Raw genomic sequence first — 22,951 nt, 5'->3', positions numbered from 1 at the left:
TATTTGATGCAGTTTTTTTTTTTTTTTGCATGGATTCTGGAAGCATGTCACACAGTGCAAAGGAAAATGAAAGACTATCCATATGACAATACATCAACCAGAACACATCATTGTTAACCTGTTGTGTTTGGAATTTTAATGAAGTTTAATGAATTTTGCACTGGACTTAATGAGGACTTAATGAGCTCTGCCAAGGTGATTATGCTTTTCTGCTAGTTTATTTTTCACCAGGATATGTTATAATGGTGCTGACACATTGCAATGAAGTTTGGTGGAGAGGTAAGCTGATCCTCTCTTTGATCACGATTCATTTGATCCTGCAATAAAGATTGCTGATTAGATCACATATCAGGACCATCCATCCACTTTCAAAACCCTATTATTCCAATTAAGGGCCGGGGTGACTGGATCATATCCCAGTAGTCATTGGCCAAGAGGTGGGGTACAGCCTGGACTGACTGCCACTCTATTGCAGGGCCAACACATAGAGACAGGCAAACACTTTCACACCTATGGTCAATTTTAGAGACACCAATTCATCTAACTTACATGTCTTTGGAAGTGGGAGGAAGCCAGAGCACCTGGGGGGAACCCACATAAACACAGGGAGAACATGAAAGGACTACATAGTGTTGAATGTTCTTGTCTTATATGTTCTTCTCCTCAGTTTTGCAAGTAGGATGCCCATTTTTTTCTATGTAGCTAGGGGACTTGAAGGTCTAGGTCTTTGGGGCATGTTGTTAGCACTGGGGTACATGTGAAGGGGAATATGTGGTAAATACAAGTAATACATCTCTGTTTTGAACTCCCATGTAGTGGCATAATCGTGCCATAGCTCTGCCATAAAACCAGCATAACCCCAATATAAAGCCAGACTAAACCCAATGCAGGAAATAAAAAGTAGAGTTTGCTAGCACTCTGGGCACAAACCAAGTTGAAATTCTATTGTTCCATCACCAAACTGAAGATTGAATAACCCACCTTATTTGATGACTATATCACTGCTGTACATGACAATGAAAGAAGTCCACACATTGTACTCAGATTGTTCTCCAAAACAAAAATGAAAAATGGTCATATTGAAAACACAGGGTAGGTAGAACCAGCATGACATCACAAATCAGCACTCTATACCCCTGTGAGTAGTGCTGCCACAGCTACTTAAAAAAATTACTTTATTATTTACTTTTTACAGGTATATTTTATAGTTACTTGAATGAATGAATGAATGAATGAATGAATGATTTATTCAGCACACAAAACTCCATATCAAAAGCAACAAAGCACAGAACTTTGAGATGAATCGAACGGAATTTTCTCCTCACAACAAAATAAATAATAATGCACAGTCGAAATAATACTTGATAAGGTTACTTCATTCGCAGATGCGGACAACTTGTTGGCAGCTGCTGAATATAACTAATAAAGTAACTAGTACTCTAACTTGGTCAATTTCAAGACTGAGTACTCAAAAAAGTAACTATTAGTTATTTTGCTGATTACTCAGTCTTAACAGTAACCAAGTTAGATTACTAGTTACCTTATTAAATCAAATCAAATCAATTTTATTTATATAGCGCCAAATCACAACAAACAATTGCCCCAAGGCGCTTTATATTGTAAGGCAAAGCCATACAATAATTACAGAAAAACCCCAACGGTCAAAACGACCCCCTATGAGCAAGCACTTGGCGACAGTCGGAAGGAAAACTCCCTTTTAACAGGAAGAAACCTCCAGCAGAACCAGGCTCAGGGAGGGGCAGTCTTCTGCTGGGACTGGTTGGAGCTGAGGGGAGAGAATCAGGAAAAAGACATGCTGTGGAAGAGAGCAGAGATCAATCACTAATGATTAAATGCAGAATTATTAGTTACAAGTTGTCTGCAACTGCTAATAAAGTAACTGCATAAAGCTGCAAAGTAACTAATAAAGTAACTTTTTAAAGTAACTGTGGCAACACTGCCTGTGAGGCTGTAAAAATGCCATGATGATGCATCATAATTAATATACGCCCAGTGTTTATTAGTCTTATCATTCAGTTTCTATATCCACCTATGCCAATCCAATGGAGCACATCCTAGCAGTCACTGAGGAAGAGGCTGGGTACACCCTAAATGGGCTACTAGTCCATCATAGAGCCAGACAAACACATTCACACACACCTATGATCAATTTAATGTTTCCATTTTAACTAACCTGCAAATCTTTGGGAATAGGAGGAAGCCGGAGCATCCTGTATGAACTCACACAAACGTGAACAACATGTAAACTCCGTACAGAAAGGACCAGATGGGAAGCGATCTCAGAGCCTTCTTGCTGTGAGGCAACAGTGCTAACCACTAAGTCATCGTGCCACCCTTCAACTGGACCAACTAAAATCTAGTAGGTTTTACTGTGGAGATACTGTATCACCGCTTCCCAGTGCCATCTGGTCAGCCTTGACACCAAACATTATCTGCCACACTTATGAAAATATAATCACCTGTGGTGATTTCACAGCATTTTTTTCCCATGTGCCGGTCAAAGAAGAAATTAAAGCCATGACACTGATGCCTTTTGCCATGTGTCTAAATGTATCCCTTCTGGAATCATGTTCTCTTCTCTTGGGAAGTAGACTGGCATCAATCAACCAGATGTGGAAATGGAGGTTAGCCATATAAAACAGAGATCATCTGGATGGTGTTGCTTTTGTGCTCTTCAGCTCCCAGAGCTTATTACTATTATTATGGCTGACACCTAAAATCAATAAATTGTGTTTTTGTTTTCCTTCCTCCCACTCTCCTGTTCTCCCTTGACACGATGCTCCTGTTGATGTTGGATTTCTTTCAGCACCACCTACACACAGCTGTAGATCTGTATCTAACCTTTCGCCACCTTTGCCAAGTAAACACGGTGAGAAGAACTATATCTGACCTTCATCGGTTAAAATCTTAAGTTTTTACTCTATATTTGAGTTTCTTATGCTTTAATTAGAGACTGGAAACAAATTCTAGCTCCACATAAAGAAATTTTTGAAAATGACAGTATGGGATTGGTTTAGAGAGCCGAATATAAAGATGAAACTTAGATGCTGACTTTTTTGAGGATTTCACTTAAAATCACAACTTTGAAAAGTTGGATCTCTTTCTCTATTTATTTTTGACAAACCATCAAACATGCACATATTTGATGCAGTTTTTTTTTTTTTTTTGCATGGATTCTGGAAGCATGTCACACAGTGCAGAAGAAAATGAAAGACTATCCATATGACAATACACCAACCAGAACACATCATTGTTAACCTGTTGTGTTTGGAATTTTAATGAAGGTTAATGAATTTTGCACTGAACTTAATGAGGACTTAATGAGTTCTGCCAAGGTGATTATTGTTTTCTGCTAGTTTGTTTTTCACCAGGATATCTCATAATGGTGCTGACACATTGCAATGAAGTTTGGTGGAGAGGTAAGCTGATCCTCTCTTTGATCATGATTCCTTTGATCCTGCAACAAAGATTGCTGATTAGATCACAAATCAGGACCATCCATCCACTTTCAAAACCCTATTATTCCATTTAAGGGTTGGGGTGACTGGATCATATCCCAGTAGTCATTGGCCAAGAGGTGGGGTACAGCCTGGACAGACTGCCACTGTATTGCAGTGCCAACACCTAGAGACAGGCAAACACATTCACACCTATGGTCAATTTTAGAGACACCAATTCATCTAACTTACATGTCTTTGGAAGTGGGAGGAAGCCAGAGCACCTGGGGGGAACCCACACAAACACAGGTAGAACATGCAAGGATCAAGTTGGATGCAAACCTGGGAGTTTCTTGCTGTAAAGCAACAGTGTTAACCACTAAGCCACCATTCTGTCCACATCAAGCCCAAAGTTCAAGATTTGCCTTTTGATCCTGCTGCCCTGATTTGAGATCAGGCATCAAAGACAGGATCTGAATCAAGCAGTGGAGCATGCATTTAATCTTTGACTAAATTAACTAACTGTCCTATTTCTGACTGTGATACCTTGGATCCTGTACTCCACTCTGTACCCGGGCTTCCTGATTAGATGACTCTAGCATCACCTGAGGCTGAAAAACTGGCAATTGCAGTGAAATACACTCAGCTGGAAACATACTGATTATTCCTCAAAGCTAAAGTTACACACAGTACAAAAATCCTGAGAGGGGTTGGTGTATTTTTGTTGTCCCATCCACCTAATGCCCTTACACAACTGGTCAAAGTAACCGGACGAGGGGGATATTACAGCACAGTCTTCTGCAAAGACTGTATCAATGGACAAGGGGTAGGTTTGGAGGAACACTGTGCTTTGATTAAAACCTGCTTACAGACTCTACTAATAAAAGTACAAAGGTTCTGTTGGCTGATCAGCCAGTTAGGTATGATCCACCAAATATTAGTGATGTCACAAAGGCAGTGAAAGAGCTGAGGTTGGAGAAAGGTCCAGGGATTTGTGGTATTGGAACTGAACTGCTCTATGTGAATGAAGATGCGGTTTTCCTGGCATTGTTGTCAATCTTTGTTTCAAACTAGGAGACATGTATCATCCCTACTGATGGAAAGAAAAGACATGCTGTAACTCATTGGAAAGGAAACAGTGATCCCTTGGAGTTGGACTACAAGACTACAGGGTATTACACTGCTCTCTGTGGTACTTGAAAGGTACTTGCAAAGGTAATTCTTAACAAGATTTAGTTCCAGTTACTTGCCGCTCAGTGACCACAATAATTTGGCTTCACATCGAAGATGATATTCATTAACTGCATTCAGGCTCTGTGGGTAGTCACTGACCTCAAGTGTGAATATCATCAGTGCTTCTTTGCAGCGTCTATTAAGCTTCACAAAGCTTTTGATCTGGTGGTACGGGCTGTTCCTGATCATTTGTGGGATCCCAAATAAAGTGCTTGACATCTGTGGAGATTCTCATCATGGTTATGTATCCATATAGGTTGAGGCACATCAATTGAAATTGTTTAGCTTCATGAAGATGTTTTGCTCTTCATCAGTTCTTGTCAGGAGCAGTGAGAGATGCAGATGAAGTGCCGAATGTCATACCTATACAGAGACATTGCAAGTGCTGTGCAGAGTCTAATTTCTTCTCAGTGAATTCTATTGTTTGTCAGAGATGTGCCGTGACACTTACACTATTAAATGCTTGAAAGGATTTGGTGTTGGGTGTGGTTGATGAGTCCTGCAGGTTAGGTGCCTTTGTATGGTAACCATGTCTAAACAAATTATGCTGTGATATTTGAACAATCAGTGGATTCCAGCAGCTGAGAAGTTGACTGATGACTCAAAGTGTCTGGGTTTTTTTATTGCCCTGGATTAAGACTAAGATCCAGGCTTTCAATGAGTTCATGGACCTGGCCTTCAGGAGTGTATCTGTTTGAAATTCCTTGAGAGAGGTGTTTAGTGATGACAATACCATTGCATGTTCCTGATGCTTCCTGTGTTGCTGCATAGTTGTGAGACTTTGATGCTAGTCAGTTACCTATTGCAACAACTGGATGTCTTTGGTACTAGGATTCATTGAAGGATCCTTGGGTTGTGTTGGAATAATGCTGTGTCAAATGAAAGGTTACTTAGGGAGACTTATTTTATGAGGCAGCATAGACATTTCAGCCATGGGGTACACATCTCTGTGTATGAGCCAGTGCCCAGGTGCCTCAGTGTTGAGGACCCCACCAACTGGAAAAAGCCAATGGGATGCCCATGTATCATATGGCTGGAACAGATGGATGTCTGCATTTGGAATATGGGGATGGCTCAATTATCTGCCTGAGTGGATATCATCCAGGTCCTAAGGCATTGCTCCCAGACATGATTCGACCTGATATGTCTAGCCTAATAAATTGATGAAGCAACAATACAGTTGCTGTCAGAGGCCATGAAAAGGTGTCAAGACTGTCTCTATGTGAAATAAAGTTGAACACAATGCAGTATAGCAATTTAAGGAGGTGATCCCAAAAGTTTTAATTATAATATGATAATAAAGTTGGAGGATTTTAAAGGTGGAGGGCTCATTTTAAAGGAAGAGAATGTTAAAAATGTGTTGGAGGTTAAGTGAGTGTCTGGCAGGGTGATGAGTGTGAAGTAATAAATTGAAGGGGTGATGATGAATATCATCAGTGCATATGCCCCACAGGTAGGTTGTGAGATGAAGGAGAAAAAAGATTTTTGGAGTGAGTTAGATGAGGTGATGGAGAGTGTGCCCAAGTGTGAATGAATAGGAGTGGACTTCATTGGGCATGTTGGTGAAAGGAACAGAGGTGATGAGAAAGTAATGGGTAGATATGGTATCAAGGATAGGAATGTGGAAGGATGTGGATGATGAATGATGTGGAGAGAGTAAATCTGGAAGTGCAAGAGATTATTAAGGATGAAGTGAGGGTGGTTATGAAGAGGAAAGGCAGCTGGTCCAGATGACATTCCACTGGAGGCATGGAAATGTCTAGGACAGATGGCAGTGGAGTTTCTATCCACTTTATTTAATAAAATCTTGGAAAGTGAGAGGATGCCTGAGGACTGGAGATGAAGTGTACTGGTTCCTATTTTTAAGAACAAGGGTGATGTGCAGAGCTGCAGTAACTACAGAGGCATAAAGTTGATTAGCCATAACATGAAGTTTCACGCCGAGAAAAAAAACAGTGCAGTTGCAGTGTTTGCTCTGAGAATACTGATGGAGAAGTATAGAAAAGGCCAGAAGCAGTTACATTGTGTGTGTGTGTGTGTGTGTGTGTGTGTGTGTGTGTGTGTGTGTGTGTGTGTGTGTGTGTGTGTGTGTGTGTGTGTGTGTGTGTGTGTGTGTGTGTGTGTGTGTGTGTGTGTGTGTGTGTGTGTGTGGCTTTAGAAAAAGGTTATGACAGGGTGCCAAGAGAAAAGTTGTGGCATTGTATGAGGAAGTCTGGAGTGGCAGAGAAGTATGTGAATGCAGTGCAGGACATGTACAAGGATAGTGAGACAACAGTGAGATGTGCAGTCTGAATGACAGACTCATTCAAGGTGGAGGCGGGATTACACCAATGATCAGCTTTGAGTCCTTTCTTGACTGATTAGATCAGACAGGAGTCTCCATGGACTATGGTGTTTTCAGATGACATTGTCTCGCCTGGAGAGGCAGAGAGATGCTCTGGAGAGAAGGGGAATGAAAGTCAGTACAAGTAACACTGAGTACATGTGTGTGAATGAGAGGGAGCCCAGTGGAATGGTGTGGTTACAAGGAGTAGAAGTAGTGAAAGTAGATGTTTGAACAGATGACCCCAAATATTTAAAGTAATAGAGAGTGTGGTAGAGAGGTGAAGAAGAGAGTGCAGGTAGGGTGGAGTGGGTGGAGAAAGGTGGCAGGAGTGATTTGTGACCGACGAATATCAGCAAGAGTGAAGGGGAAAGTTTACAAGACAGTAGTGAGACCAGCTATGTTGTACGGCTTAGAGACGGTGGCACTAACAAAAAGACAGGAGGCAGAGCTGGAGGTGGCAGAGCTGAAGATGTTGAGATTCTCTTTGGGAGTGACAAGAATGGACAAGATTAGGAATGAACATATCAGAGGGATGGCTCAGGTGGGACGGTTTGGAGACAAAATCAGAGAGGTGAGATTGAGATGGTTTGGACATGTGCAGAGGAGGGACCCAGGGTATATAGGGAGAAGGATGCTGAGGATGAAGCCACCAGGCAGAAGGAGAAGAGGGAGGCCAAAGAGGAGGTTTATGGATGTGGTGAGGGAGGACATGCAGGTGGTTGGTGTGACTGAGGAAGCTACAGAGGACAGGGTGAGATGGAAAAGATTGATTTGCTGTGGTGACACCTAACGGGAGCAGCCAAAAGAGAAGAAAGGATTTGTAGGGAGATAAATTAGATATTTGGGCCTTTTGCCTTCTTGCTCTCGGTCGGGACGGTCGCATTTTTCTCTCCTCCTCCCTCCCCAACTTTCCCGCTACTGTAGCGTGTTTTGTCTGTGAGGCTGCCAGCCCTGCTCCTCTGGAAAATGGCAAAATGGATCTGATCAAGTGGTCTCTGAACACAATTGATACTATTTTTTCCACAAGACACTCGGGAGCGGAGGACCCGACCTGTCCTGCCGGGACACATGTGGTGGGTTACGTGATGGACAGCTGGCGGAGGTGGCAAGTCATGTGCCTGTACACATTGTCTGTGGAGGACGTTGAAGATGTTTACTTATTTGGAGCTGTGTTGACCGGGTTTCTGCTGTGTGGGGCAGCCATAGCACTGGTTTACCAAAAAATTAAGAAGGTGGAGGTAGCATTAATTGGCCCGTCCAGGCTCTCCCACATGATTGATTCGATTGGAAGGGCAGTGTCAGCTCAGTCGGCGGGTGTCAACCTCACATTGGAATCCATCTCGGGGAGAATGGCTGCACTGGAAAACCACTTTGATCAGCAAGACCGCATCTCCTCTATTCAGATGTATTTGGGAGCCACTCTGAAGTTTCAGACTGTGGAATCTGCCAGGCGTCTGTTAATCTGGATATCTATTTGGTTTCCAAACACCAGCTGTCCTTCAAGGCTGCTGGGATAAAATCCTCCCCCCGAGGAACACTCCTGATAGCCTTGCTCCTCGTCTCCCCCACCTCTTCATCTTTCCCCTCCCTCCCTCCCTCCCTCCCTTCCTAGTCCTGAGATGTTGACTGTGGGACCTTGAGACTCTGGTGGACTGATTCAGGACTGGGATCCCCCCCCCAGGATGGACAGATGAGGCCTGTCGATGGCGCCTCACGTGCGGCCTTCCGGGCTGTCTGTCTGGACACTGGACACATCCAAGTCTCGGCTGTCGGCTGTCGTCTGTTGTGATTTGTTTTTTGTTATGACTGTTTTTCTGTGCTATGGGTTTTTTTTTTTTTTTGCTCTCCAGTGGTGCTGCGTGAGTTCAACACAGCAGCAATGGAGGTTTTTCTTTTCCCAATTCTTTCCTTGTGTGTGCTTTTATATGTGTTCATGTACCAGACCGGCTTATGTGTGTGTGTTGTTTGTTAAATGTGTCATGAGACCGGTCAAGGTTTGCTCAGCCCTGCTCGTGACCTAGGGCAGGGATATACATCTGGAGCTGGGTCCCTGGGTGCCAAAAAAGGCGACCTCTGCTCCTAACTGGCAATTAGGATGGGTAAAAATGCAGTAAACACATTTCATTGTGCAGGGAACATGTTCCTATGTGCATATGACAATAAACTCTGTTGTGTGGGCCGCTGAAGAGGAGGTACTGCTGGCCCACCACCACCAGAGGACACCCTGCCTGGAGTGCGGGCTCCAGGCACAAGAGGGCGCTGCCGCCTCACAGGAGCAGCCGGGGTGACAGCTGTCATAGGTGATAAGTGACAGCTGTCACCAATCATCTGATCTTCAGTAGTATATCAGCAAGATGACATCTCCACCTCGTTGCCGAGATATCGCTCTACCTATGAGGTAAAGTGCTCAGCCGATTGTGTTGTCTTCCCAACAATAATACTTTGTTCCTTTGTGTGTTTAATAGCAGACAGTGAATATTTACAGCTGGAGACTGTGTTGGACTTTTTCCCTACCTCTTTGATAAGTACTCACACTCCTGCACTTACCAGTTTCTGATGAGAGGTGGAGGTGGTTTTCCCACCATACGTGTTGCTGGGTGCAAACGCATCCACATCTAACTGTTTTTTGTTCCTCGCCAGCAGTACCAGATCCGACAAGCGGAGGCAGTGGCCACCTGGGAGTTCGGGACTTGGCGGATCCAGTATTCCCGGGGTTCGGTGGCGGAGGAAATCGTGTGGTTCCGGTTCTGCTTTGGACAGACGTCTCTTATCTTCGAGCCTGCCCACGTGACACATTTTTGTGAATTGACTTCATTGCTTACTATTGTGATCTGCCATGTTTGTTGTGCTTATTCACAACAGTAAAGCGTTGTTATTTGACTTCCTCCATTGTCCGTTCATTTCCGCCCCCTGTTGTGGGTCCGTGTTCCTACACTTTCACAACAAAACTCCTTTTAAATCCTTGAATCCTTGTATTTAAAATGGTCCCACAGCAACTGAAGCATATGTATGTTCCAAAATGTTAATAACTCCTGCTCAATCAAAGCACACTTAAAAGAAGTGACAATTAAAAATTAAATAAATGAAAATAAATGAAATATGTCAATTTAAGTCTCAAACGATACATTGATCAGCCTTTATTTGAGTCATGTTTAAAAAAGTTATTAAGATGCATAGAAGCCTATGTTTATCACAGTAGAATATGTCTAACTACCTATACTCAACAAAAATATAAACGCAACACTTTTGGTTTTGCTCCCATTTTGTATGAGATGAACTCAAAGATCTAAAACTTTTTCCACATACACAATATCACCATTTCCCTCAAATATTGTTCACAAACCAGTCTAAATCTGTGATAGTGAGCACTTCTCCTTTGCTGAGATAATCCATCCCACCTCACAGGTGTGCCATATCAAGATGCTGATTAGACACCATGATTAGTGCACAGGTGTGCCTTAGACTGCCCACAATAAAAGGCCACTCTGAAAGGTGCAGTTTTATCACACAGCACAATGCCACAGATGTCGCAAGATTTGAGGGAGCGTGCAATTGGCATGCTGACAGCAGGAATGTCAACCAGAGCTGTTGCTCGTGTATTGAATGTTCATTTCTCTACCATAAGCCGTCTCCAAAGGCGTTTCAGAGAATTTGGCAGTACATCCAACCAGCCTCACAACCGCAGACCACGTGTAACCACACCAGCCCAGGACCTCCACATCCAGCATGTTCACCTCCAAGATCGTCTGAGACCAGCCACTCGGACAGCTGCTGGAACAATCGGTTTGCATAACCAAAGAATTTCTGCACAAACTGTCAGAAACCGTCTCAGGGAAGCTCATCTGCATGCTCGTCGTCCTCATTGGGGTCTCGACCTGACTCCAGTTCGTCGTCGCAACTTCGCACAGCCATTGAAGAGGAGTGGACCAACATTCCACAGGCCACAATTGACAACTTGATCAACTCTATGCGAAGGAGATGTGTTGCACTGCATGAGGCAAATGGTGGTCACACCAGATACTGACTGGTATCCCCCCCCCCCCCCCCCAATAAAACAAAACTGCACCTTTCAGAGTGGCCTTTTATTGTGGGCAGTCTAAGGCACACCTGTGCACTAATCATGGTGTCTAATCAGCATCTTGATATGGCACACCTGTGAGGTGGGATGGATTATCTTAGCAAAGGAGAAGTGCTCACTATCACAGATTTAGACTGCTTTGTGAACAATATTTGAGGGAAATGGTGATATTGTGTATGTGGAAAAAGTTTTAGATCTATGAGTTCATCTCATACAAAATGGGAGCAAAACCAAAAGTGTTGCGTTTATATTTTTGTTGAATGTATGAGAATAAATCAAATTAGGAGGCGTTACTGTGAGATGTGGGTAAAAATGACAAAAAGTGTATGAGTGAAATAGAATGAAAAATATCTTGCTGAGAATTGCATTAAATTGTGATAAGTTTTTAATCACAGATCATCCTAAAGACTTATTTTTGATTGATTTATTTACCATGTAATTGCATGCATTTTACATAGTTATTACCTAACAGCAGATGAACTAAATGTGTTGGTGTAGTTATGCTAAATCTACGTTTTCTATGCACAATGAGAGAATCAGAAAAATGAGAACTTTTATGATCATTCAATTACATTTTTTCCACGAAATTTGATTCGTGAATTGTGTGAGATTTCAGACCATAAAATATCGCGTGGGCGGTGGCAAAATATTAAAACCGTTTCACATTTGATGTGTTACTCCGCCCTCCAACCGCATTGCTGCACAGGTGTCAACAATGAAGCTGTCACCCGAGAGCGACAGAAACTAGCGCAGCGACGACGATGCCAAAATGCGTGGATTTAACTGGATTGATTGATGGATTTTCCGTAGATTTTAACTCAGTGCAGCTGACGAGATGGAGAAATCTGTGGGTCTGCTCTCAGAATTTCCAGTTTGGCATGAAGACACTGTCACGATGGTAAGCTTTGATGAGCCGACCACACCCTTTCACAACGAGTCGCCGACAGAAAAATAAACCATGCAAATGATGGAATTGTCTTAGAATGGGAATAACTCTGTTGTCTCTGATGATTTGTGGACATTCATGCTGGATTTTACGGTCGCAAATATCCGTTTTACCGAATGACTTACAGAAAAATAAACGTGCAAATGATGGAAAAACTCATCACCGGTGAAACTCAATTTGTGACCGTAAAATCCAGCATTAACATCCGCAAATCATCAGACACAACAGGGTTAATTATTCTACAAAATATATCTATGTGCTTGGTCTGGCATCTACCATCCACATTACTATCACACGGTCTTAAGCATAAATATTAGTTTATAAAGCATTGTGAATGTCTTACCCAGTGAACAGTCTTGCCCGTGAAATCCTTTATTGCAGACGCATTGTCCGTCCACACACCGGCCGTTACCAGAGCAGCCGCTGGGGCACTTCTGGACACTGCAGGTCTCACCGGTGAAGTGCTGGAAACAAATACATTTTCCATCCACGCAGTGTCCCTTGTCATTGCAGTTGTCTGGACACATTTGCTGGCTGCAGTTATGTCCCGTGTAACCCTGGTGGCACACGCACTTGCCATCAACACAACGACCATTGTCATTGCAGTCGTCGGGACAGATGGACACTGAGCAGTCTGACCCTTCCCATCCAGGGTAACAGAGGCAGCTGCACATTTCGTGTTGGTATGTGCCTCGCCCACTGCAGCTTGTATCAATTCCTAGGGAATAAAAGTGAATTTTCTTTTGTAATTTGCGTTATTACAGTGTACATGATTCTATGAAGTTGCACCTCAGCATAGCTGTTGAAGCTCAAAAGTGGTCTCACAACACTAGATATTGAATCATAGAAGATACTACATAGACCCGACCACATGCTATCCTTAACCTAGACTTATGCTACCCTTAAGATAAGTTGGGACTTGTGTTGAGGTTGTAAAACAGAGGCATCTCAGAAATAAAGACCACAGATTTCAAGAATGGGTTAATCCTTATGCTAAGAAAACACTGGGTGAGACCAGGAGACTGTAGGCTCACAGTTGTGATCATAGGTTTACGTACACTCATCGCAAACATGAATGTCATCGCAATATTGGGCTACCAATGATTTCTTTGAGCTGTTCTGTTTGTGGTGCAAAGATACATCTTCACTAGACAACAAGAAAGAATTTGGTGCAAAAGTTTTAATTTATTTTGAGTTTTCTGAAATCAGCACAGGGCCAAAATTATGCATACACCCAAACAGATTATTTGTTCAGTGGCACTGACATGCTGAGCTCCAAGGAAGAAAACCTGTCTCTGAAAGGGATACCTTCAAGCTTGAATAAAGTTTGCAGCTGACCACATACAGTGGACAAAGAAAAGAAAACTTTAGTTGGAATGTTTTATAGCTAGAGGAGACCTAACATTGAGTTGTTTGGGTACAATGATCAGCGGTATGTTGGAGTAGTAAAGGTTCATCCCCAAGAACACTGCATAAAATGTTAAATGTGATGGTGTCAGGGTCATGCTCTGGAGCCATTTTACTGCCAGAAGAAGAAATGGTGCATTGCACAAAGTCAGTGAAATAATGAAGGAGGACTACTTCCATGTTGTTCAGCAATACCTCAAATCATCAGCTCGCTGGTTGAAACTGGGACACAACTGGGTTCTGCAATGACGGTAATGATCCCAAACACACATTAAAGCTGATTGTGGAAAAGATAAAGAATTGTAACATTATGGACTGGCCTTCCCAAAAGCCCTGACCATAGAAAGAGACGCAGCCGGCGCAGTGCGGTGGCACAGGAAAAACACCTCCGTGTTGATAACCATTTGTAAAATCCAGTTGGCTTTTGATGGCTTTCAGTGGAGTGAGTATATGAGAAATTGTTTAACAGCTGGACATGTTCCAACTTGTCCTTAAGGCTTCCAACGGAGGTGTTTTTCCTGTGGCGGAGCATCGCGGCAGCTGCGAGCCAACGCTGCAATCCGCCCGCACGTCTTTCATTAAAAAAATCTCCTTTAACAGTGGAATATCTGGATAAAATGCTGAAACCGACTTCTTCTGAAACTTCTCTGTTCTCTCACGACGTCCTGGATCAATAGAGCCTGAAATGTGGAGGTTTTCAGCTTGAAACAGGCTGACGATGGCGCCTGGGAGTGCTGCACGACGTCTCGCTCCGTGGGAAGTCCTTAAAGCGACAGTATCACCTCAAAATCTCTCATCAGCCGTTAAAATTTTCACCGAAAACCAGCTTAATTTTTCGAACCGTGTCCACTTCAATGTGTCTCACAGGTTTAGAAAAAATTTTGATCAAACAAAGCGCCAGTCTCTCAGCAACTTCTCAGACAAAGGAATTCCGACGAGGGGCTGGACGACTCCTCCCACAAGGAGTGCTCACAGGCGAATGACGTCACCGACAGGCGTGGAAAAACTCACGCATACGCACGAGGGTTCAAGAATGTCTGACGTAAAAACATATGAATGAAATCCATATAGTTTTTGAAAAAAATAAAAAGGACCTATACTTTATTGACAGACCTCATAGATAGATAGATAGATAGATAGATAGATAGATAGATAGATAGATAGATAGATAGATAGATAGATAGATAGATAGATAGATAATGCATTGTAGCTCAAGAAAAACAAGAGCAATCAGAGATTTCTGACATCCAAAAATCTGGATCCAGTTCACCTCCAAAAGTCAGTGGAGTCTTCCATGCCCTAATATCCTGATAATAATATCAGTGGTGCAAATTTGGTGAGAATCTGTGAAGTAATTTTGACGTAATCCCTAAAGTGAAATCTTGATCCAGATCCGGATCATTTCCAAAATTAAGTGGAGTCTTCCATGCCCTAATATCTATATATGTGGTGCAAATTTAGTGAAAAATCTATGAAATAGTTTTGATGTAATCCTTCAAAGCCTATATGAAGGGAAACTTGATCCAGAATCCAGATCTAGATCCGGATTTGGATCGGATTAGTTTTCCTACTAACAGGCAGACAGACAGACAAAAAAAATAAATAAATAAACACTGATGATTTTATTACGTCTTTGGCGGACCTAATTATAAGATATCCAAACGGCATGTTGATGACTACCTCAAGTGTCTGGTCATGGTGAAATTTGCTTAGGGATCTAAGAAGTAGTAAGGCCTGGCAGGACCACTGGGCTAATCTTTCTCCTCGGACTACATAGCATGATGGAGATGTGAGTCTATGACTCCTCCTGTCTGGGACACCATTCCATTGCAGGTTAATTCTCCAACCAAAGCTGGTACCAATTCAAGGATCAGTGAAGGGGGACAATGCAGATGAAGTGTTTTGTCCACAGGTAACCTGAAGTGCACACACTGAATCAAACGCAGTCTATATATTGGTCATCCAACTCCGATGCCACAGAGCCTATCCCAATCAACCAAATATTAGATGTACTGAATGTATATTTTGAACCCTGTATGTATAATTTTGCTCCTGTGTTGATTTCGAAAATCCAATATAATTCTAAACTTGTGCACCAAGAAACAGAAAAAAATCAGGTATTATTGAAAGCCTGTTGCCTTGGCTGCCTTTTCCAACCACAATTGTATATAAGAAGAAATGTGAGGTTTTTATTTCTGTGTAGATTATTTTTCTTGTGCTCAATTATAATAACTTCTTAAACACAGCCCACCTGCAGCTCCTTGCCCACAGCATCCCTGAGCACAGTGCATCTTCAGGTAGGTGACCTCTTCTTCCAGACCATTCACTCTGTACAGGAGAGACCTGAAGCTCTCAGAGTCCTCACAGTCACATTTAGGCATTTTCAGTTTGATGTTGTGTTTGAAGACAATGTCATTTTCCCCATTTGCACTGCTCTGTTTGCCTGCATGCACACCTGCAAAATATCACAGTTCATCTCTCTCTTTGCCAAATACACTATAAAGGGTTATACAAATAACACCAGAATGATGCAGTTTCTGTTGTTAATTTCTGGTGGAGTAATAAAAGCATTAATGAGTATGAAAAACAGTGCTTAAATGAAACGGGTATGAATTGTGAATGCAGCTGACATACTACACATGGGATAAAATTAATGAATGGAGCCAAATGTTTCTCAGAATAAACCATCCATTCATCCCCAGTGTGTGTTTTTTTTTTTTTTTTTTAATCTGGCCAAGTAGCTTCCTGTGTGCATATACACAGTATTTAGAGTGGCGGCTGTGCACTTTCTCATGTAAAACTCCAGTGTTTTTTCAATCTGGGCTCTATTTTTTAGATATTTTTGAGTTCATCTTTTCACTTGAGCAGTTTTAATGTTGACAATGCTTCTTCACAGGCTGTGTTGATTTTCACAAACTTTTTGATTCAGTTGATCAGCCGGACGTAGGGTTGTGGAAAACAGCGACTTAAGTGATTGTGTTGGTGAAGAAAATGTACTGACTTTGACTGTGATCTTTGTAGTATTGGTGGATACCCTGATTGCATCACTTCAGAAGCCGAGTGAGGAATTGGAGTGTCTGGATTTGTGATTGTCCTGGTTCAAGCACAAGAACAAGATATTTTAATGACTTCCTGAATTCAGCCATCAGAACTGCATCTGTATGTGATGAAAGTGCTGAACTTCACTTGAAAGTGATTTAATTTGACTTAAATATTTAATCAGGGTAAATGAGAGGCTCATTCTACAAGACCGAGTGCTTCATCAGCAAGTGACTTGTAATGACTTGGGGGCGAATGGTGCCACTAGACAACTGCAAGGCTAAGGTAAGTGGCTAACTGCATAATCATTTTTTTTTTTAATTTACTGAGGGAAATGTGTACATTTACCTCCAAAGGACTCCTTTCAATACTACCAGATACTTCTAATGACATTTTTGCCTTTTCAGTGATTACAACAAAAAAGCTTGCCCCATGCCATTACATTAGATAGCCAGTTAGCCTGTGACAGTGTTTGTGCTCTAAATAATTGCTATGTCAATTAAAATGGTTTTTGTACTTGGTGAAAAGATGAACCCCAAAATATCTAAAAATTGACTCCAGGTTGAAAATTACCTGATTGCGCTTTTAATATTTCTTATATATATATATATATATATATATATATATATATATATATATATATATATATATATATATATATATATATATATATATATATATGTGTGTGTGTGTGTGTGTGTTATATTCTCCCTCTTTAATATTTTTGTTATGACCTGATTCATCCTGGCTCGTCAAGCGTTCCTGATTACAGCCAGAACTTCCATTGATGTCAATTTTATAGACGTGGCTGAAGGTGACTCCTTGCTCTTGGGTCGAGGGGTTTGGGTGTTTGTCTGTGGCACTGAAGCATACGGCAACGAAGAGCAATACCAGCAGACGCAGAGTCGTCCATGAGAGTTCAGTAGTCATGGCTACAAAATGAGATAAGCATAGATTAATTGTTCATGTCTCTGATAAGAATTCATGGAACAGCAGACATTAATGGATGGTAAGCCATAGGTAGGGATGTCAATGCTCATATGGCTGCACTTACTAAATTTTGCTCATGGTCAGCACAGCAAATAAATAATTGTAGTTGTAGAGTCAGCCCTTGTCCAGCAATAATCTCAATGACATTTCCGAGTATGGCACGGTATTTTCAGCCATTTATAGTTGTACTCATTCTGAAATATTGTTTTCAGTTTGTGAGCATGTTGTTAAAACTGTGATAACACACAGGTACAGTAGTGTTCAGAATAATAGTAGTGCTATGTGACTAAAAAGATTAATCCAGGTTTTGAGTATATTTCTTATTGTTACATGGGAAACAAGGTACCAGTAGATTCAGTAGATTCTCACAAATCCAACAAGACCAAGCATTCATGATATGCACACTCTTAAGGCTATGAAATTGGGCTATTAGTAAAAAAAAAAAAAAAAGTAGAAAAGGGGGTGTTCAAAATAATAGTAGTGTGGCATTCAGTCAGTGAGTTCGTCAATTTTGTGGCACAAACTGGTGTGAATCAGGTGTCCCCTATTTAAGGATGAAGCCAGCACCTGTTGAACATGCTTTTCTCTTTGAAAGCCTGAGGAAAATGGGACGTTCAAGACATTGTTCAGAAGAACAGCGTAGTTGCAAAAAATTATAGGCTTTCATCTACAATGATCTCCAGTGCTTTAAAATGGACAAAAAAAACAAAAACAAAAAAAAACAGAGATGCGTGGAAGAAAACGGAAAACAACCATCAAAATGGATAGAAGAATAACCAGAATGGCACAGGCTGACCCATTGATCAGCTCCAGGATGATCAAAGACAGTCTGGAGTTACCTGTAAGTGCTGTGACAGTTAGAAGACACCTGTGTGAAGCTCATTTATTTGCAAGAAACCCCCGCAAAGTCCCTCTGTTAAATAAAAGACATGTGCAGAAGAGGTTATAATTTGCCAAAGAACACATCAACTGGCCTAAAGAGTAATGGAGGAATATTTTGTGGACTGATGAGAGTAAAATTGCTCTTTTTGGGTCAAAGGGCCGCAGACAGTTTGTGAGATGACCCCCAAACTCTGAATTCAAGCCACAGTTTACAGTGAAAACAGTGAAGCATGGTGGTGCAAGCATCATGATATGGGAATGTTTCTTCTACTATGGTGTTGGGTCTATATATCGCATACCAGGTATCATGGATCAGTTTGGATATGTCAAAATACTTGAAGAGGTCATGTTGCCTTATGCTGAAGAGGACATGCCCTTGAAATGGGTGTTTCAACAAGACAATGACCCCAAGCACACTAGTAAATGAGCAAAATCTTGGTTCCAAACCAGCAAAATTAATGCCTCGCAGATGTGAAGAAATCATGGAAAAACTGTGGTTATACAACTAAATACTAGTTTAGTGACTCACAGGATTGCTAAAAAAAGCACTTTGAACATAATAGTTTTGAGTTTGTAGCATCAACAGCAGATGCTACTATTATTGTGAACACCCCCTTTTCTACTTTTTTTTACTAATAGCCCAATTTCATAGCCTTAAGAGTGTGCATATCATGAATGCTTGGTCTTGTTGGATTTGTGAAAATCTACTGAATCTACTGGTACCTTGTTTCCCATGTAACAATAAGAAATATACTCAAAACCTGGATTAATCTTTTTAGTCACATAGCACTACTATTATTCTGAACAATACTGTATGGCTCAATCTTTTACAAAGAAAGAAATAGACATTAACAACTACTTTTTGGAATGGGTAACACTAGTTTTTATGAACACTGAATACTGCACATCGTCAGTGAAAAATTTATTTATTTTAAGGCCAAAATAATAACCAAAGTCAAAACTTTATATTGAGAGTGTAAAGCCCTGGTCACACAGCACAAATGAAGGGCAACGTAGCCCAAATGAAACAAGAAATCTGGACTTTCGTTGACTTTCGGAGGTATCGTTTAACCGTTGCTCAGCGTTGTTCCTGCAGCTGCCGCTTCATCAGAATTTTTAAAGTGCTGAAAATTTTGAACGAATACCGACGGCAGCCTCAACTTCCTCTGTATTTTGTTTTGCTTTTGTTCTTGACGGTTTCTTTATCGTTTGCTTAGTTTTCATAATGTTAGCGTTTCGTGTGACTGTCATCCAACTTCGTTCAACCTCCCACGTCCGACGTCTTGAACGAAGGTTGACGATATCTGAATGAATCAATAACTAAAGCTTCAACAAGCTGAACGAAACACCCTTGTATTGCCAATGAGTCGTTTGGAACAAAAAAGCAACATTTTCATACGTCTTCATACAGAAACAATAACATTAAGAATATTTTATCAACTACTTTAAGTAGTTACACGTTTCAACCAGTTGTGTATGGCCTGCGTGTGCCTGTGTCTGCGGTTTTATACCCGCTCGCAGTCACATCATTGTGAATGTTTCATTTTGATTTCATTTAAAGTGCCACAGTCAACTTTCGCTTCATTTTTCTTTTTGTTTTAAGTTCTGTTTGAGTTTGCTTGATTCGCAGGCCATTCAGTGATGGGAAAAGTGCAGGATCTTTGACTTTTTGGCTTTTTATCCTTTGTCCAGCTTTTGCCATGTGCTGTGTGACCGGGCATAAAATACAGCATAGAACCAGAATTTAAAAAGGTATAAAAACAGCGACAGTTTGGTGTCCAGTGTTGCCACAGTTACTTTGAAAAGTTCCTTTATTAGTTACTTTTTTGTTACTTCATTAATAGCTTTATGCAGTTAGTTTATTAGGAGCTTCGACAACTTGTAACTAATAAGTAATGTAACTAATAAGTTCACTATTAATCTAACTGGGTTACTCTTAAGAATCAGCAAAGTAACTAATAGTTACTTTTCTGAGTACTCAATCTTAAAGATAACCAAGTTAGATTACGAGTTGCATTATTAGTTACATTCAGCAGCTGCCGACAAGTTGTCCGCAGCTGCTAATGAAGTAACTGTATAAAGTAACTTTTCAAAGTTACTGTGGTAACACTGTTGTTGTCAGAACAGATACGAGCATTTTTTTTTTAAAGTCCAATCAATATTGTGCATAGCGTAAGTCTGAAGATAGCGTATGGGCAATGCACTTGGTTCACAGTCTCCATTTATTCTGAGGAGGAAGCCTGAACGATTAGTTTTATGTAAATGCTCCCGTTCCACAGAAAGCAGGCAGCAAACGCTTTCCCAGAGGTGCTTTTGTTCCAAACCTTTAATTGTGCTCAGTCAGCTGTTTCCGAACTTCAAGGAGCACACAACTTTCTTCTCAGTGATGATGTCACTCCATCTAATAACAGTGATGTCATGTGAACCAAAATCCACACTGTGGCCTCAAGATTACATGGTTTCAAAACCTTAAGCCTATTTTTAACCTTCAGCAGGCCTATTTTACAGTGTCTGACTTTTTGGCATCAAAGTTTGAACAGAAGCACAAAGAATTTTTGGTTGCTGTTTGTTGAGCTTGTGTGGTCTGCGAAAAGCCAAAACCTCTAATGGAGTGGCTAAAAACTGTTTGAGGCCCCTGCTGTGATGGTCCGACAGCTGAAAAATTACACAGCAATTTTTCTACAATGAAAATACACTGTGGTGCAAAGGTTTTAGGCAAATAGAAATTTGACTAAAAATGTGCAATTTGATGATTATTTTTCTTTTTAATCAGTGGGTCATCAAAAAAATCAAATGTTCTAATCTAATCATATATATATATATATATATATATATATATATATATATATATATATATATATATATATATATATATATACACACACACACACTTTTTTGGGAGGGCTCTCAGTAAGAGTAGGTACTAGCCACCACTTTTTAAAGAAATACAGTACCAGTCAAATGTTTGGACATACTTTCCCTTTCATTTGAACTGTTACTGTATGTCAACACAAGCATCAAATACATTTGTCAGTGATCAAACAGTAACAAAATAGGAAAATAGTATTAAACCCTGATTAAATGCAACCCAGTTTTCTTATTTAAAAAAATGCAAGAAGCTTCCCTCTGCTGTAAAGAAAATACTAAATATTTTAAAAGGTAAAAAACAATCAAGTTTATTATTACTATTTATTTATTTATTTAACTGAAAATGGTGCAAAATTATTTAGCATGACGTGTTCAACCCAGTCTCATGTCACATGTCATGACTCAGCAGCACGAAATATACATTAATCTATTGGTTCACGATATTGTCACGAAAAGTGTACAATTTTTATAATGGCAGCATAAATTTATTCTAATACATTCCATGACGGCTGCATAAAATTAAAAGTGATGTGGGGGGAGTTGCTGGGGGTTACAGTTAGGTTTAGGGGAAGGAGTAGGGTTAGGTTTTGGTTAAGGTTAGGGTTGGGGGTAGGGTAAGGTTAGTAATAATAATAATAATAGTAAATAATTTTTTTGCAATTTGAATTAACTTATTCCAATTGAACTGTAAATGTAGTAGTTCTGTAGTGTTTTTTTTTTTAACTCTGTGCCCTCCTTTGAATGATTTTGTGTAAGATAACCGTTCATAACCGTTCATGCTCAGATCACGCTGGTGTCCTCTTGTTTCCTGTCTCTTGTCCAGTCTGTGTCTTGTTGTTGTTGTAGTAGTTAGTGACCTCTATGTAATGTAGTCTGCTGTTGTGTTGTAAGCTCCTGTAACATTTGTGTGTTTGTTACTGTAAACTGTTTGTTAATTTTTACAGTCTGTGAGGGACTACAGATGGAAATTAGCCCACGGCTATAATCTGACATGTTTACATTTCATGTGTTCATCAGTCTGTGTTGTCCCTTTTAAATAAATGAAATGAAATGATAAAAAAAAAAAGTCACAAAATATTGAATCATTTCATGACAGGAGTACAAAAAACTTGTCAGACTTGGCTGGACTTGTTACAATGCTACACATCAATGATCAGTAAAACAATGCAATGACAGCAATAATTCCAGATTTACATAGATCAGAAGGTTATTGCAAGATGAACTCTTCCTCATGCAATTCTTACTTTTGTACAAAGAACAGAGGTTATACTTTTTACTTTTTCTTGCTTTTTTTTTTTGCATTTGTATTTTTCATGTTCAGAATTTGCATGGTGATACATTGACAGAAAACCTCTCACTTCTGTCACCTATTGAATCTGTCATCTGCACCAGGTTCAAGCACACATAAGTCTTAAACAGAATGATAATCTGATTGATGTAATTTATGCTATGCCCAAAAATCTATTCAATTTCAATAAATTTATTCATTACCAAAATACAAAATACAACTTAAAGCGTCCCAATGGCAAGATCAAAATTAACCAAGGATTAATTTCAATTAAGTCACAGATTAAAGCCAACCAGTTTGTGCCATAGCAAAGTGCAGTTGGACATGCCCCTAAATTCATGTGGATTATGTACTTTATAACATGTGCTATAGATCATCTAGATATGGCCAAATATGGGTTGTCTGTAACTGCATACTATATTTTAGCAGTGAAATG

The 22,951-nt window shown here is 40.5% G+C and overlaps 1 protein-coding gene across 1 annotated transcript in view; it reads right to left on the bottom strand.

Annotated features, from left to right (window-relative positions):
• The window catches only part of tnn (tenascin N), an 81,915-nt gene extending 64,498 nt beyond the window's left edge, over nucleotides 1-17,417 (bottom strand). The window contains exons 1-3 of the mRNA XM_034183224.1: nucleotides 17,222-17,417; nucleotides 15,700-15,903; nucleotides 12,385-12,759 (exon numbers count right to left, since the gene is read on the bottom strand). Of these exons, the coding sequence (XP_034039115.1) occupies nucleotides 12,385-12,759; nucleotides 15,700-15,903; nucleotides 17,222-17,417 (775 nt within the window). The remainder of the gene's footprint in view (nucleotides 1-12,384; nucleotides 12,760-15,699; nucleotides 15,904-17,221) is intronic.
• Nucleotides 17,418-22,951: the final 5,534 nt, after the last annotated feature.

Source organism: Thalassophryne amazonica, chromosome 12 (genome assembly GCF_902500255.1).
Source record: "Thalassophryne amazonica chromosome 12, fThaAma1.1, whole genome shotgun sequence".
NCBI lineage: Eukaryota > Metazoa > Chordata > Actinopteri > Batrachoidiformes > Batrachoididae > Thalassophryne > Thalassophryne amazonica.
This window is presented reverse-complemented; position numbering and strand designations above follow the sequence as displayed.